The 16,801-nt window shown below is 42.4% G+C and overlaps 2 protein-coding genes across 4 annotated transcripts in view; one reads left to right on the plus strand and one right to left on the minus strand.

The window, feature by feature from the left end:
* The window catches only part of LOC138214059 (uncharacterized protein DDB_G0286299-like), a 15,030-nt gene extending 13,976 nt beyond the window's left edge, over window positions 1–1,054 (minus strand). For all 3 annotated transcript variants that reach the window (XR_011179600.1, XM_069175423.1, XM_069175422.1), the window contains exon 1: window positions 863–1,054. Coding sequence is in view for 2 of the 3 variants with exons in the window: in XM_069175423.1 (XP_069031524.1) it covers window positions 863–967 (105 nt within the window). In the remaining variant the exon portion in view is untranslated. The remainder of the gene's footprint in view (window positions 1–862) is intronic.
* Window positions 1,055–5,226: 4,172 nt separating this feature from the next.
* Window positions 5,227–15,866, plus strand: LOC138214086 (arylsulfatase I-like). Its single transcript, XM_069175456.1, has 11 exons — window positions 5,227–5,390; window positions 7,192–7,363; window positions 7,522–7,661; window positions 9,402–9,551; window positions 10,072–10,146; window positions 10,231–10,405; window positions 10,695–10,931; window positions 11,648–11,794; window positions 12,454–12,685; window positions 13,020–13,609; window positions 13,693–15,866. The coding sequence occupies exons 2-11, from the start codon at window positions 7,208–7,210 to the stop codon at window positions 14,113–14,115; spliced, it is 2,325 nt and encodes a 774-aa protein (XP_069031557.1). The 5' UTR covers window positions 5,227–5,390; window positions 7,192–7,207; the 3' UTR covers window positions 14,116–15,866.
* The last annotated feature ends 935 nt before the right edge of the window (window positions 15,867–16,801 follow it).

Genomic DNA, 16,801 nt, shown 5'->3' on the forward strand with positions numbered 1-16,801 from the left:
AGCAACAGCAGTGACTCCACTCGGAGTCGGTTCAACAGTTTAGTTTGGACGAAAAGAATATACCAAAAAAAACAAGTGAATAAGAGTCTGGCTGAACAGTGAATTGTGTATTTTACAGAATTTGAAAGTGTGTGTTTGCATGTACACACTGATCCAACATTTTAATGTTTATTACAGAATATTTGGTCTATTAAATACAAAAACAAAAACTTTCAGTCTGAGCACAGTGAGAAGTCATGAAATGTCTCGTAAACAATGCAAAATCCAACAATATGTTCTGCACTATAATGGGAAGCCAACGTTAGTCAGTTCTGCTTGGTTAACAACTGTAACTGGTTGGTGATCAGAATAGTTGCTGATTAATTTGCTGTTGATCAAATGATCCATTAATCTGCTTCTCTTTGCAGCTATAGAGCATTTAAATAAAATCTGACAACTTTATGACTAAATTGGAGAAAAGTGAATGGAGGTTTTGAATGGGGCGTCAGCGGAGGGGGGGGGGGGGGGGGGCGCCTGAGGCTGCAGCAGCTCCGGTAACATTATGTTCTTTTCCTCCAGGAGGCCCGGGCCGCTTCAACCCCCCCAACACACACACACACACACACACACACACACACACACACACACTCACACACACACTCACACACACACACACACTCACACTCACACACACACACACACACACTCAGTGCACGAGCACATTTATATTTCATAGAACAGCTTTCATGCAGGACGCGCGTGTCACGACAACAAACAGCATTAAAAACCTACTTGGTAATAAATATAACAGAAACGAGCCCCGTCAGGTCGCCTCACACCGGACCGGGCTGCAGGTCCGGCAGAACCGGACCGAACTTCTCACCTGAGAAACGTGTTTTTCCAGCACCTTGGCGGCCTTCCGGAAGCCGCTGACCTTCAGGTGCTGGTAGATGAGGAAGAGCAGCGCGTCGTCCTCCTCCGAGGCCATGGTGTCCAACTGGACCGGCGGGGGACGCGCTCCGGCTCCAGTATTATTGTCCTGTTATTAACACTTCACTTCGTGTTCGCTGTGCAGCCTGCGCACGTGCGGTGACGACGCCCCCCTTCGAAATGCAGCATGGGAAATGGAGTTTTGATTTGTTGTCTTTTGTTTTTAAAGAGGACGCAGGGAGGACGAGGACGAGGACAGCGCGTACTGTCTCCATAGAGACTGGAAATAAAAGGGACAGAACTGAGTTAGAGAACTAAAATAAACATTTAGAAGAATGTTTAGCAGATTAAATGTCTAAATAAAGTTAAATTTCATATTTACAACATAAATATATTTATACTATTGAAAGCCAGATAGAAAATGAGTTTAGACGATTGCGTTTCCTTTTAATGACCATGTTTATTTCTTAGTTTGTTCACTTCATAAAAGGGTCATTTTCTGTGAAGCAAAACGCACAATTAATTAGACACACCAGTGATTAATTTGCAGAGTTTAGAAACAAGACTTTAGATATATATTTTTGACCAACTATACAGACTTGTGCATTTATATCGCTTCACATCAGGAAAAAAGACAAAACAGCCGAGATTTTAGGGTGAAAAGTTTGTAAATCAAATTTGTGACTTTTGGAGACAAAAGTATGAGTGTCTATAAATCGATAAATAAAGCAAAAGTCTTCAATATTTAATCAAAATTCAGACTTTCTGTCTCTTAATTTGAACTTGGTACCTCACAATTTTTTTACCCAGAAAGTGAATAAGTAAACGTCTTCACATATAATCCTAAACTTTGATTTAATAGCTCATTATTGGGGATTTAGAAAGTCAATATTTTTGAGTTAGTGTCATTTTGACTTAAGTATTTTTTCAGAAATAGTTTTTTACTCTGAAAATGATAAAATAATAAGTCAAAATTTGTAACTTAGTAAGTTGTGATTTTGAGTGAAGGTATAATAATAATAACAAATAACCTTTGTTTTACTGGTAGAAATCATCTTCATACCTTCTAAACCTGCGTTTAAATTAAAGTGTGTTTTGAATAAAGTGTTCGTATTGTTTCAGTTGAGAAACTGCGTGTTTTAAGTTGGGACGATGCAACTGAAGGAGCTGTAACAACGTCTGGCCTCGTTCCTGCCGGTGAATCAGGCCTCAATAAATCACACACCGCCTCTTTCAGCGCTTTGTTTGTTGGAAACTTGGTGCTGGATGCAACGCGGAGACTCTCCAGCAGAGGCAGAGGGTCCCGGACCGTTTGGACCGTTTGGACCGTTTGGACCAATGGGACACAGACAAACACCAAGGTTTTAAAAAGACGTCCTTCCACCACGTTTCAGCCTCATTTTATATACATTTCATTACATTTACATTTCATTTCTTTACATTTCATTTCTTTACATTTCATTACATTTACATTTCATTACATTTACATTTCATTTCTTTACATTTCATTTCTTTACATTTCATTACATTTCATTTCATTTCTTTACATTTCATTTCATTTCATTTCATTTCATTACATTTCATTTCATTTCTTTACATTTCATTTCTTTACATTTCATTACATTTACATTTCATTTCATTTCATTTCATTACATTTCATTTCATTTCTTTACATTTCATTTCATTACATTTCTTTACATTTCATTACATTTCATTTCTTTACATTTCATTTCATTTCATTTCTTTACATTTCATTACATTACATTTCATTACATTTCATTTCATTTCTTTACATTTCATTACATTACATTTCATTACATTTCATTTCATTTCTTTACATTTCATTTCATTACATTTCTTTACATTTCATTACATTTCATTTCTTTACATTTCATTTCATTTCATTTCTTTACATTTCATTACATTACATTTCATTACATTTCATTTCATTTCTTTACATTTCATTACATTACATTTCATTACATTTCATTTCATTTCTTTACATTTCATTTCATTACATTTCATTTCTTTACATTTCATTACATTTACATTTCATTTCATTTCATTTCATTACATTTCATTTCATTTCTTTACATTTCATTTCATTACATTTCTTTACATTTCATTACATTTCATTTCTTTACATTTCATTTCATTTCATTTCTTTACATTTCATTACATTACATTTCATTACATTTCATTTCATTTCTTTACATTTCATTACATTTCATTTCTTTACATTTCATTTCATTTCATTACATTACATTTCATTACATTTCATTTAGCTGACGCTTTTATCCAAAGCGACTTGCAATAAGTAAGTTAAAACATAGTTTTAAATGACCTGTCAATCATCCATCTGTCCATCCATCACTGACAAAAGAGGCACAGTTAGGGACAACAGGATTTCTGCTCATAACTTTCAAAATAAAAGTGGTGGTTGGTGGAACAGTTTGAGTTTCAGAGCCTTTGTGGAGCTTTAATGCTGCGTTTTCTCCGTCCAAACTCTCCTCTGATGCCACATCTGCCAGCTTTACAAAGAAATCATCAAAGCATTCCTCTTTCTTACTCAATAACGTGCTATTCCTTAAATATGTTTTGATACCAGTGTAAAAGATAAACACCTCAGTACAGATAATTACAAAAAACAAGACAAAGCCTTTTTTAAATTAAGAATTAACTTATTTAACACAGCTCAAACTTCTGAAATGATTTCTAAAGACAGGAAGTTGTGCAAGAACTGCTCCCACACGAGGAAAAATTCTCATTTAAATCAGCATCTTTTAGAGAATTGGTTGTATATTTATACATTTATTGTGCTTAATAGGATCAATTTTAACAGCAGACACTGCAAATGTTATCTTATTTCTGTTCTGTTGACCTTTATGACTACTTTTACGACCTGATTTTTTTCTTTTTGTTGGAGCATACAAACATTTCCAATGAGAGATAACAGGAGCTTTTATTTAATCTCTCCTATTTCCTGTCTAATCCTGATTACTTGTGGATGACTTGCTGCACTGCTGCATCTCTGCAGTTCGCAGCCTGACGGAGAGAAATTCCTGGTTCCTCTCCGGAGTGCCAGCTGGCTCTCCTCCGCCTGTTGAACCGTCCGGCGGGCTGCCGCCGCACCGCCCGGCGGACGTCCCGTCCGCGGTCCCTCCGCCGCCGGCACGGAGACCGACGACCACAACGTACAGGAGACGTGTTAAAGTAACTTAGAGCCGCTAAATGAGCTGCTGTGGATTTATTGCAGTTTTCTCCTGCGTAAAGTTACAGAAATGAGCTCGGGAACACCGGATGTTGAGCAGTGCAGCCTTCAAATTAAAAGGACAAGCAAGATTTTACGAGTTTATCATTTTTTTTGTTGGCAGAAATGACAGATTTTACATTATTACCCCGCTGAGGGATGTTAGCACACAAGTACTCATTTTTACTTCAGGCTTAGATGCTATGAAGGCAGAAATAATCTTGATAGTGAGTCAGTTTCTCTGTTAATTAAAAGCATTAACCAACAGAAAAGGGACAGAAAATTACAAATATGAAATAAGTTATTGGAGCTACAGCTCGCTGAGGTTTCACATGATCGATGAGCTCAGTGGTTATTTCTTTGTACGTTAGCTTCCAATAGCCAGCGAGGTTACTGCTTCAGGTTGAACTGTTAGCCAGATCAAGGAGCCCCTCCCTGCGCTGTCCAATTTGGGGTGGAGCCAAATGTTTTAACGCCGCCCAGTCAAAAGTTTGACTCCGCCCATATTTAAACTGCCCCAAATTTAACACTTTGAGCATTTAAATTACGCCTTTATTAAGTTATCACTTTTGTATTTGAGATTGACCATTTCCACTGTGCTGTCATATCAAGTCAGAGGGGAAAACAGTGCAAATAACACAAGCTAGGTTATTTAGCCAGCTGGCCTGGTAATATACAACAATCTCCTTAAGGGGAAGATTAAGTGTTTCATTTTTGAATAGTTTAAATATGTATTCAAGTAGTTTTGATCAATATTGAATTCTTAAATGATGAATAATAATATTGAATTATTAAAATGCACTGAAAGAGAAAATTTAGAGACCTTCAGAGACCTTTCAAAAAAATCGGCTGGATCTCATAATTAAAGCAACATTAGCAAGTGAAATCAACCAATTCATTTTTATTTGTATTGTTTTATTTGTATTTTCGAATGGGGAACCATCATTTAATTAGTATATGTACATATGTGTGTTTATACATTCGGATTATTTTGAGTCCGCATGCAGAGTGTCTTATTTTGACAAGTCAGACCGGAAGTCTGCGTGCGTTTCTGCGCGCCTCGTCTTCGCTCGCGCTTCATCGGCAGAGAGAGGACGCTCAGACCGGAGGACGGAAGGACGGAAGGACGGCTCTGCTGGAGACTGGAGGACATGCGGCGTCTTCCAGAAACTTTCCGCAAAAAACGAACTTCGCCGGAGACGAAGAGTGAAGAATGAACTGAAGAGAGGCGGTGAGGAAGAGGAGGAGGAGGAGGAGGGGGGGGAGGAGGAGGAGGAGGGGGGGGGGAGCCCTTCACTCCCATTGATCCTTCATGGAGGTATTGATTCAGTCAGGCTGTAAATATCACCGCTGATGGGCGGAACAGATGAGGAGCCAATCAGAGCCGAGCTGACGTCACACATGTTAGAATGATCTGCACCTGGTTAAACCGTGACGTCACATGTATTAGTGACTTATCAATAGTTGTATTGATAAGTGTGCGTGCGCGTGCGCGTGTGCGCGCGCGCGTGTGGGAGCCCGGTCCAGCTGAGTGGATGTGAGGCAGCTGTTCTTCATCATGCCTGCTCACAAAATACAACATGACGCGCTGCTCTTTGTGTTCCTCCGTTTGTAAACATGTCACAGATTGATTATATATTAAATATATATGATATATATTTATTAAATAAAGTAACCACCCACCTGACCTAATATAGATTATAATTAATCTGCTGTTTATATGTTCCTCTGAAGAACAGAGCTCTGCTCAAACTGCAGAAAAATTAAGAGTTAGGCAATAAAAAGTTTTGTTTTTTTAACCTTTTTTTTTTTTTTAACACATTATTTGACAAATTCTTCAGTTGATTTAATGAAATAAATAATCAACAAATCAATCGAGAGTGACATAAACTGTCAGTTGAAGCTCGACAGCATCGTCAGAAACTGAAGTGTCCACAAAAAGTTAAAGGCAAACACTTCAATTTATACTGAGTTTAGTATCTGATTTATTTTGGTAGAAAGTTTAAAGTTGCATTTGACCAAATTAAATACTGAAATTTTATTTAAAAAAATGCCCGACTGAGCACAAAAAATGTGCAATAATTGTTTTATTTTAAAGTTAAAGGATGTAAACAAACAGTGAAACTAAAAGGCCTCAAAGTACAAACTGGATGCATGAAAACCTGTAACCTGAATGCACCACAGACCTGTCAATCAAACAGACACGCCCCCAAAAACAGGTGTTCTTGAATCTTCTTTTCTAATGAATGAGGGATTATTTTCAGATGGACCTCCAGAAAACTAATAAGAAGGAGTGACTTTAGCTAACAACACCGAGATAACTGATGGACACATTTGATTCACTTTGGATTTGATGAGAGAAGTTGAATGGGAGTCTATGGAGCCGGAGGCTTTTTGGAGCCGACCTCTAGTGGCACTCGCTGGTATTGCAGCTGAAGACACTTCTGGATCAGAACCATTTTACAGAGGTGACTATAAACTGAAATAAAACTGATTTGAATTGATTGAATCTGCCTTTCAAAATAAAGGCCCCAAAAAAAAAAATCAGAATTTAAGAAAATAAATAAATCTGAACTCCGTTCTTACTTTAGTTGTTTTCAGGTCGTAGTTTGAAGCCTGTATGTTTTTTTTTATGTAGTCTGTTTAATCTGTTTATTTTTTTATTATATGTACAATTAAATTAGAATTACAGAACTCTTTGTTGTATTTTAGACCTTTTAAACTCAAACTTCTCCGTGTTTCTGATCCTCTGCTCATATTTCCATCACTTTGAATGTTGTTGTGTTTCTTCAGCAGGTTGTAAACGGTTAAAACGCCCTCTGAGCTTCATCTCTGTCCACCAGATGGATGTTTCAGATCTCAGTCGCGGCCGAGTTGGCGAGTCCGTCTCAAATGTGGTTTTATGATCTACAGTCGGTCCTGCAGCGATGGCACGCTCGTGTGAATTTGTGCCGACTCGAACGTTTCTGAGCTCCTCGCTGGGTTTTTCTGTCCTGCTGTATTTTCAGGACTCTTTTGTTTCGCTCCTGCAGGAGTCCGGCTGCAACGATGCAGGCGGCCGCGGCTCTGACGGCGCTGACCGTCCTCCTCAGCATCGACGGCCTCGCGCCTCATCAGTTTAAAACAAAGCAGCGGAGCGACGAGGAGACGACGGGGAGGACGAAGAACCCGCCGCACATCATCTTCATCCTCACCGACGACCAGGTGAGTTCTCTGAGATCGTGACGAGACGACCGATTCGGCCGCCGGAGAAAATATTCAGACGATCGACGCCCGAAAAACCTTTTTAATCTGAAGACTTTGAACACGACGTGAAGTCAGAAACACGAGTTCGAAGCAGTTTAACGTTCAAACCGTCGCAGGGCTTCAACGACATCGGATATCACAACCCGACCATCAAGACTCCGACTCTGGACAAGCTGGCAGCAGAAGGAGTGAAGCTGGAGAACTACTACGTCCAACCGATCTGTACACCGTCACGCAGCCAGCTGATCACCGGCAGGTAAACACACCTCCACCTCCTCCTCCTCCTCCTCCTCCAACTCCTCCTCCTCCTCCACCTCCAACTCCTCCTCCTCCACCTCCTCCTCCTCCTCCACCTCCAACTCCTCCTCCTCCACCTCCACCTCCACCTCCGCCTCCTCCCTCTCCTTCTCCACTACCTCCTCCACCGCCTCCTCCGCCTCCTCCGTCTCCTCCACTGCCTCCTCCTCCGCCTCCTCTGTCTCCTCCACTACCTCCTCCTCCGTCTCCACCTCCTCCTCCACCTCCTCCTCCACCTCCACCTCTGCCTCCTCCCTCTCCTCCTCCACTACCTCCTCCTCCATCTCTACCGCCTCCTCCACCACCTCCTCTGCCCCCTCTACTACCTCCTCCGTCTCCTCCATTGCCTCCTCCTCTGCCTCCACCGCCTCCTCTGCCTCCTCCACTGCCTCCTCTGCCCCCTCCAGTACCTCCTCCACCGCCTCCTCCGTCTCCTCCACTGCCTCCTCCTCCACCTCCACCGCCTCCTCCTCCACCTCCACCGCCTCCTCCGCCTCCTCCACTACCTCCTCCACCGTCTCCTCCTCCACCTCCTCCGTCAGAGACGGCGTCTTATTTCACAGTTTTAACCGAATCGATGTGACTTTGAGGGAAAGAAAGATTTGACTTCATCAGATGTTCAGTATTATTCTTTCTCAGCCTAATTAGTGGATATTTTTTATCATTTAATCCATTAAATGTCAATAATAACGTCTTTAAATCGTCTCAATTTGTCCAATAAACAGTCAAAAAACAAAAAGATATCCAATTTAAAGTGATATTATAGGAAAAGTGAAGCAAGTTCTCACATTTAGAAGCTCAAACCACAAAATTGTTTTGGTATTTTTGGTCCAAATAAAATGACTTGAATTTTTAGCCAATATCCCAAATTGTCTCGTTAACTCTTAATTATTATCCTCTGGTCTTATTGTCAGATTGTTTCAAGTATATTTTTTTCCTACTTAAATCTTAATTGGAAACAGCTTTGCAACATGAAGCATTTATAAAAAGCCTCCACATATTTTCCATCATTTATTCGTCCCGTTGAAGGTTTAATTCGCTGCTCGGTTCTCATGTCGCCACTTTTAGTATATAATAAGCTTAATGTCCTTTTCTTTTTCTTTTTCTTTTTCTTTCATTCTTTTTCCAGCTTTGGTTCTTGTAGTCTCTTAATATGTGTCAGTACATCCTTAAAGAACAATATTAACCATTTATTCTCCCTTCTTTTTACTTGTTATTGATCATATTTTTACCAAATATCTTCAGCTTCTTGTTACATTTAATTTCTAAAGGGATTAAAGGGATGTTATACTTACAAATTGTCATCATCCTCATTTATGACACGTAATAAAGAAACTAATCAGGTTTTTAAAGGAGAATTCCACCTTGTTTGTGGATGTTTGACGTATTTCACACAAGTTTTCATTTCTCTTCTTTATATTTAGTTTATTTAAAGCTTCTCGTTCATGTTTAATCATAAGTTGTTTTTCATTTTTGCTGCTCATCACGAATAAATAAAGTTTCGTAAGTTTAAAGTCATTTTTAAATAACTTTTTTCAGATGTTATTGATCCACAGAAGTTAAATTCTCATGTTAGAGAATCACAGGAAGCAACAAATGAAGTGCGCTGCTCTGAATGATCTCGTTACTGATGAGACGAAGCGGATGGATCGGTGAGTCTCTGGTTCAAACACCGACTGGTCCTGTTTTTTCCTTCGAGGTATCAGATCCATACGGGACTCCAGCACTCCATCATCCGACCGAGCCAGCCGAGCTGTCTGCCGTCACACATGGACACGCTGCCCGAGAGGCTGCGGGAGGCCGGCTACTCCACTCACATGGTGGGCAAGTGGCACCTCGGCTTCTACAGGTGAGACGGAGACTTCACGGGACTGCTGCAATACCAGCGAGTGCCACTAGAGGTCGGCTCCAAAAAGCCTCCGGCTCCATAGACTCCCATTCAACTTGTCTCATCAAATCCAAAGTGAATAAAATGTGTCCATCAGTTATCTCGGTGTTGTTAGCTAAAGTCACTCCTTCTTATTAGTTTTCTGGAGGTCCATCTGAAAATAATCCCTCATTCATTAGAAAAGAAGATTCAAGAAGACCTGTTTTTGGGGGCGTGTCTGTTTGATTGACAGGCCTGTGGTGCAGTCAGGTTACAGCTATCGGTGGGCGGGACGTAGTATCGTCAGGTTTCCGATCAGATCGGTCAGATCCACCGCTGGCTCCTCCCCCAGCTCGTCCAAATATGGTCACTTCCTGCTCTGAACCGCTCCGAACTGGAAATGAACTTTTCTTTGCTGTGTTTTGATTTTAAAGGATGAATAAAACTACACAGTTTACTTTTAATTTGTCTGACGCTCAGTTTTCTTCCTCCTCTCCTGCAGGAGAGCCTGTCTGCCCACCAGAAAAGGTTTTGACAGTTTCTTCGGTTCTTTAACAGGAAGTGTGGATTACTACAGGTGAATCGTGAGAATTAGCATGAATAATACCAGTGTGCATGTTTACTTTGTCTTTGTACTCACATTTTTCACGTCTGCGCGTAGTTACGGGTCCTGCGACGGCCCCGGCTTGTGCGGCTACGATCTCCATGACGACGAGGGCGTGGCCTGGGGCCAGGAAGGGAAATACTCCACCACGCTGTTCACACAGAGAGCTCGCAAGATCCTGGAGGGTCACGACCCGGCGGACCGGCCGCTCTTCCTGCTGCTGTCCCTGCAGGTAACAGAGGAAGCAGCAACCGGAACAGGAAGTGAAGATAAAGCCTTTCAAAATAAAATCAAAATGTATTTTTTTAATGCTATTTGCTGGCTTTGAATTGTTTGCAGAAAAAAGGTCAAATAAAAATGTTTTGTGTGGCTCACATGGACCGGAACATTTTAATTAAAAGCATACGGCACAGAAAATCTAGTTTGTTTCCAGCTGATGTTTTGTGGGCCGCCATGTTGTCGAGCTGGAGGGTTCGAGAAGATGCCGCCGTGACTAAAGTCTGCAACTGCTCCCCCTGCAGGCCGTCCACACGCCTCTGCAGCCTCCGAAGTCCTACATCTACCCGTACCGGGACATGGCCAACGTCGCCAGGAGGAAGTTCGCCGCCATGGTTTCCACCGTGGACGAGGCGGTCCGGAACGTCACGTACGCCCTCCGGAAGTTCGGATACTACCGGAACAGCGTGATCGTCTACTCCACCGATAACGGAGCGCAGCCGTTCACCGGCGGGAGCAACTGGCCGCTACGAGGCCGCAAGGTACGAAAGTTCGTATGAACGGCGCCCTCCTGTGGATATTTATGAATTTTACATTTTCAATCAGCCTCAAGTTCACGAGTTGTGACGTGTTTTGCTGATGAGGTCAAAGGTCGTGGAGGTTCGTGTTTGGTTGGATGGGAAGCTAATATCTGGTAGTTTTAGTCACGTAGAGTTCGTCTTCGTAACTCAGATAACGGCCTGAATTTCCTGCAAACGTGAGATTAATGTGAGAAGCGCTCAAAGAGTCTCGTACACCAGAAAGTCCAGATTTCTTTTCCAGTGATGATAAAGATAAAGTTTTCTTCTCCGATGCCGGAGAGCATCACGGCTGCTCGCTCAGCGTTTATTCTTCGTAGGAGCCAGAAATTTGTGTTCATTTAAAGAAAAGCTGCTTCAAAATTAAATCTTTTTAATCGCAACAATCACAAACAAACTCGTCAGGGACTGAAACACAAATCTAAGTGTTTAGAAGGAGGCTGATGATTTAGTATTATTATCATGATATAAATATTCTTTAGGGTTTTTTTTATATTTTGCAGAAAATTGTTGTTGTTGTTGTTGTTGTTGTTTCCATAATTTAATACCAACTGCATAAATGTTTGATATGTTTTGAACCAACGTTTTTTTTAAAACTCTTCATGAAAATGAACTTAATTAAATCTACAACAGCAGTTTTATACGTAAGTTAACGTTAACGCTGCCGAGCGTGTCCTCAGGGGACGTACTGGGAGGGCGGCGTCCGCGGAGTGGCGTTCGTCCACAGTCCTCTGCTGAGGCGCCGGAGACGAGTGTCCAAAGCTCTGCTCCACATCACCGACTGGTTCCCCACGCTGGTGGGCCTCGCCGGGGGGAACATCAGCCAGGTGAGGGCGACTCCGTTCGGCTCCAACAACACGGAAAGTCAAAGTTTTACTGTTTTATACGTCACGTTTTGTTTCTGTATTTTGTTCGTTTGTATCTTTTTAAGTTTCTCGTTGGACTTTTCTTCGTAAGTCTCAGCGAGTATTAGAAAAGAAAAGATAACTTTCCATCGTGCTCCGAACCAGAGCAGCGATAAGGACGCCCGCCGGATCCAGAAGCTCTCTGTACCGCGTTCTGGTCCTGAATGTTATTTCTAGTCGTCCCACCAAACATTTGTCCTCCTCTTTAACTCCAGCCTCCGTCTCATTTGAAGTTTATTTGTTTGAGTTAAGCGTTCGTCCCCGTCGTGACCTCAGATGTTCCCGTTAAAACTGTCCTTATTTTATTTTCCTGACGTGTAGACGAACGTTTCTGAACACTGACCTCACTCACGCTTTGTGTTTCAGTTCACACATAAATCAGCGTGAGTCAGTTGGTTTGTATAAAATCTTTTTTGGCCTGATTTGCTGCCAGATTTCCATTTTCTAAAGCAGATCAACTCTGACTGTCGTCACAGAATCTGACTCATCCAGAAAACCTCTCTTACAACAGGAAATTCGTTTTTATTTATTCCTGTGTGGTTAAAAGTGTTCCTTTCTTCTTGGTTCTGTGTCCCGTTAAGAGTCGAGGTCTGGACGGTTTCGATGTTTGGCCCACCATCAGTGAGGGGAAGGAGTCGCCCCGTCAGGAGATCCTTCACAACATCGACCCTCTGCACAAACCTCCTGCTGAAACCACCGCCTGGGACGCCAGCAGAGACGCCAGCAGAGACGGCAGCAGAGACGCCAGCAGAGACGGCAGCAGAGACGCCAGCAGAGACGCCAGCAGAGACGGCAGCAGAGACGGCGCCTCAGGTAAAACAGCTCCACAAAAAAACGACAAGATGGTCACGTGTGATTTAAATGATAAACAGGATGGTTGAAAATTTTAGTCACAAAAAAAATGTCAGATTTAGCTTTCAGTCGCGCCTCAGCCTGCGGTGCAGTCAGCTGTCGGTGGGCGGGACGTCGTATCGTCAGGTTTCCAATCAGATCGGTCAGATCCACCGCCGGCTCCTCCCGAACCAGCAAGATGGCGACGGACAAAATCGAAAACATGAAAACACAAGCAGCTCTTATTTATAACTAGGAAATACAGATATTGAATTAAAGGTTAAAACCTCTTCCTCCTCGTCTTTTCTTTCGGCAGTGAGCACATCGAACGGTACGACATTTAAAAAACCAAAGAAGAAGAAAGTTCTGAAGCAGCAACCAAAGCAGAAGTCGGTGTTCAAGTTAAAGACCACCAAAAAACCTCAGACGTTTTCCCACCACGCTAAGCCCCTCCCCAAAAAGGGCCTGAAGCCCCTCCTCAGATCAAAGCCCGCCCCTAAAGCCAAGACCAAAGCCCCGCCTCACAGCCAGCAGCGGTCCCGCTACAGACCACAGCCGGAGGTCCAGTCTAGCGGCGCTCCATCAGTGTCGGGAACATCCCGGCCCAAACCTCAGATCCCATCACGTTCGAAGTCCAGGCGGACCGCCTCCCAGAACCAGAACCAGAACCTGTCTCAGTCTGGACCACCTCAGCCTAAATCCAAAGCGCAGCTCAAACTTGGGTTAAAGTCAGATTCCAGGCGGACGTTATTCCAGAACCAGAACATGTCCCAGGCGGGAACGCCGCCTGGATCCCATCCAACCGCCCCGCCTGTGTGGGACACGTTGGTCCAGGCCGCCATCCGGGTCGGAGACTGGAAGCTGCTGACCGGAGACCCGGGCCACGGAGACTGGGTCCCCGCACAGGTACTTTAGAAAGAGGTTTCATTCACGTGTCCGTTTTAATTTGGTTGAAATGAACATTAATAACTGAAAGTTTTGACCCGCAGGTGCTTCCCACTCTGCCGGGTCGCTGGTGGAACCTCGAACGCACCTCGTCGCTGGTCTACAAATCCTCCGCCAACAAAAACATCTGGCTCTTCAACATCACCGGCGACCCGTACGAGCGGCAGGACCTGGCGGACCAGAGGCCGGACGTGGTGCAGCGGCTGCTGGCCCGGCTGGCGTTCTACAACCGGACCGCGGTGCCCGTCTACTTCCCGCCCGACGACCCGCGAGCAAACCCCAGCCGGCACGCAGGAGCCTGGGTGCCCTGGGCGGACGAGGAGGAGGACGCGGAGGGGAAATACCGAGGGGTGTACAAGAAGGGGAAGAACGGGAAGAAGAAGAGGAAGAAGAAGAAGTGCCGGCTGTGCAAGCTCAAGTCGTTCTTTCTGAAACTGAACACCGGGATGATGTCCAACCGCATCTGACAGGAAACCACGTCCACGACTTCAGAATGTTGGTTATCGTTCGTACGTCGTCGCGTCTTCACGCTCTTCCAGTTCAGCTGAATGTTTTTCAGGAACTTTTTTATTTGCTTCTTTTTCTGAGTCAAAATGGTGATTTTCTTTTTCACTGTTGGGAAACGTTACTCGTTATTTACGCGACAGAAATGTCCGAACGTTGTTGAGATCCGCTGAAATCTAAAAGGTCCTTCCACCCAAATCACTCAGAACAAACTCGCTTACGTCGTCTGGCAGATCGTTTTATCTTCTCCGACTTCTGCTGTGAACGGACCTGTTGGTCTGAATTATTCTGAGGAGGTCAAGTATTCGAGACATAAATGCAGACGTACATTTACTTCACTACATTTACCACAAAAACACATTATTGTTTGCGATTTGGGTGAATTGACCCTTTAAAGTTAAAGGTCCCATCGTTCACACTTTTCCACTGGTTTATTTTCAGTCTTCAGATATTTTTGTAGTTTTAATTATATAACTGACTGACTCCTTTTTGAGTGACACACGTCCGGGCCAATCACAGGGTTTCTTCAGTCTTGTAGTTTGTTAGCTCTGCGACAGAATGACCCGCTCTGTGTTTTCTTGCGCATTAAAAAGGTCGGACGGTGGGCCATGCAGAGGGCGGGCACATGATATCAGAATGAGTTTGTGACATCACAAATTTACAGGAAGTCCAAACAGCACACTTGCTGAGCATGAGCTGTGTGCATTTCTTCATGTTTTGACACTTCCTCCATCTTCATAGCAACTCGACCTGCTTTAATCACAATATAAGTCTAAATTTTTTACACTGTGGGACCTTTAAAACACCTTTCGGATGACAGAGTTCCTGGTAAAGGAGCCGGCACCGTGTGGCAGTAAAAGGTGACGCTGTAAATGTAATTAAATGATAATAAAGTTAAAGTTCGAGCAGGAAGCCAAGAATCTGAGTGAAGTGACTTCAACAGGTTTTAATGTTTGTTTACACCTTTAATTCACTCTGCAGCCAAATCAGGGGTTTAAAGTAAATGTTTACGTCTTGCAGTGAAAGTGCATGTTAATGATAATTAGATGGATATATATATGTGTATCACTTTGTTGTTTTTCTTTGCACCAGTTTGTCATAAAAAAGGAGTTTTGATGTATTTTATTATAAATATATATTCACATTTTTAGCTGCACATCCTGGTGTTTGCAGATGTGTTTGCAGATGTGTTTGTGATGTTTTTTGTGTTACTGCGGTTGAAAGTTGCCTCTTTGTACTGTGGTTGTTTTTAATGTATTTCCAATGCAACGGCATCTTCTTACTAAGAATTTACAAGTTTGAATATTCAGCAGAAAACTGCCATTTGAACGTGTTATTTCAGTTTATTTAAAGGACCAATTAAATATCAACAATTTTGGCATTTTGAAGACCAAAAAAAAAAATAATGACATGAAATAGATTTTTTTTTTTTAAATAGGAAGCGCAGAATTAAGGTGAATGTTTGAGCAGGTTTTGTCGACACCTTCATAACGAGCTTTTACACTCCGTCACTACTTAAAGTCAAAGATCAGAATGGTTTTGTTAAATTAATTAAATTTCAGAAAACAGGAGGAAGTAAAAAGTGTTTTTGTGCATCAGCTGAAGTCAGATGTTGGTTTCAGATGTTGTTGAGCTCGAAATATTTTTTCAGAGGAACAGTTTAAATGGACGTTTGATTTCTCCACCTTGAGCAAATAAAGGTCACGTAAAATGAGCAGCGACTGCGTCCTTCTATGTTGAAGTAAAAACACCAAGCGTGAGTTTCTTCTTTCGTGTCCCTGATTGCCGACAATTAAAACAAGTTTTTTTTTTATGTAACTGAGATGAAAAACTTTAAAATGCATGCACTCAATAAATGTATATGAACATATAGGTGCACAAAATCTGCTGTTATTTGCATCTTTAGCAGGTCTGCACAGAAGAAATGTTTTTGCCTTCAAATTCGACTTAAATGAAGTTTAATTTGGTCGTTTTGTGTCTTCAGTCGGACTCCAGTCAGTCTAATATCTGCAGTTCTCATTCAAATTGTTATTAATTTATAAATATATAATATATATATATTATATAAATATATGATCCTTATTGTTCAGGGTAAATGTCTAGAGGACATTAAGATGCATTAAACGGGCAGATTTCCTGACATTCAGTGTTAAAAAAAGAAGAAATGAACAAAATTAGTTTAACCACCAGGTGGCGCTAGATAATAATCCTGCAGGGAGGCCGTCCAGAGTCACGAACACACACACACACACACACACACACACACACACACACACACACACACACACACACAGTTGGGGTAAAACAGGATTTTCCACGCTTGCCTTCGTACTTCTCTGTTTCCTCTGAGAAATCATTGAATAATTCTTTCATCCCGAGCACGGCTGGATTTATGTAATCCTCCAGGATTAAAATCACAGAAATCACGCAGCGGTTTGGCCTCTGATGCTGCTGAAGCTGCTGGTTCGACGCCCGCGGTCGGTTTGAGTCGTTGGAAACGGACAGAATGAGATTCAGTTTGAGGTCCGCCGGGACCTCCGGAGGGCCGTTAGCTTCGTTAGCGTCGTTAACTTTGAGGTTAGCTGTTTTTTGTAGGACGAATCAAACGAGGACAAAAACAAAACTTCTGACATGCTGAACTTGTGGTCA

The sequence above is a fragment of the Embiotoca jacksoni genome, unplaced genomic scaffold (genome assembly GCF_022577435.1).
Source record: "Embiotoca jacksoni isolate LCO1_2020_lvr unplaced genomic scaffold, fEmbJac1.0.p SCAF_67, whole genome shotgun sequence".
In the NCBI taxonomy this organism is placed as follows: domain Eukaryota; kingdom Metazoa; phylum Chordata; class Actinopteri; family Embiotocidae; genus Embiotoca; species Embiotoca jacksoni.

Bases quoted from the DNA above. Each gene is read 5' to 3' on its own strand.
- LOC138214086 (XM_069175456.1), top strand. From the start codon at position 7,208: ATGCAGGCGGCCGCGGCTCTGACGGCGCTGACCGTCCTCCTCAGCATC. The intron at 10,147-10,230 runs GTGAATCGTGAG...GTCTGCGCGTAG, and splicing joins GGAAGTGTGGATTACTACAG to TTACGGGTCCTGCGACGGCC. The intron at 12,686-13,019 runs GTAAAACAGCTC...TTCTTTCGGCAG, and splicing joins CAGCAGAGACGGCGCCTCAG to TGAGCACATCGAACGGTACG.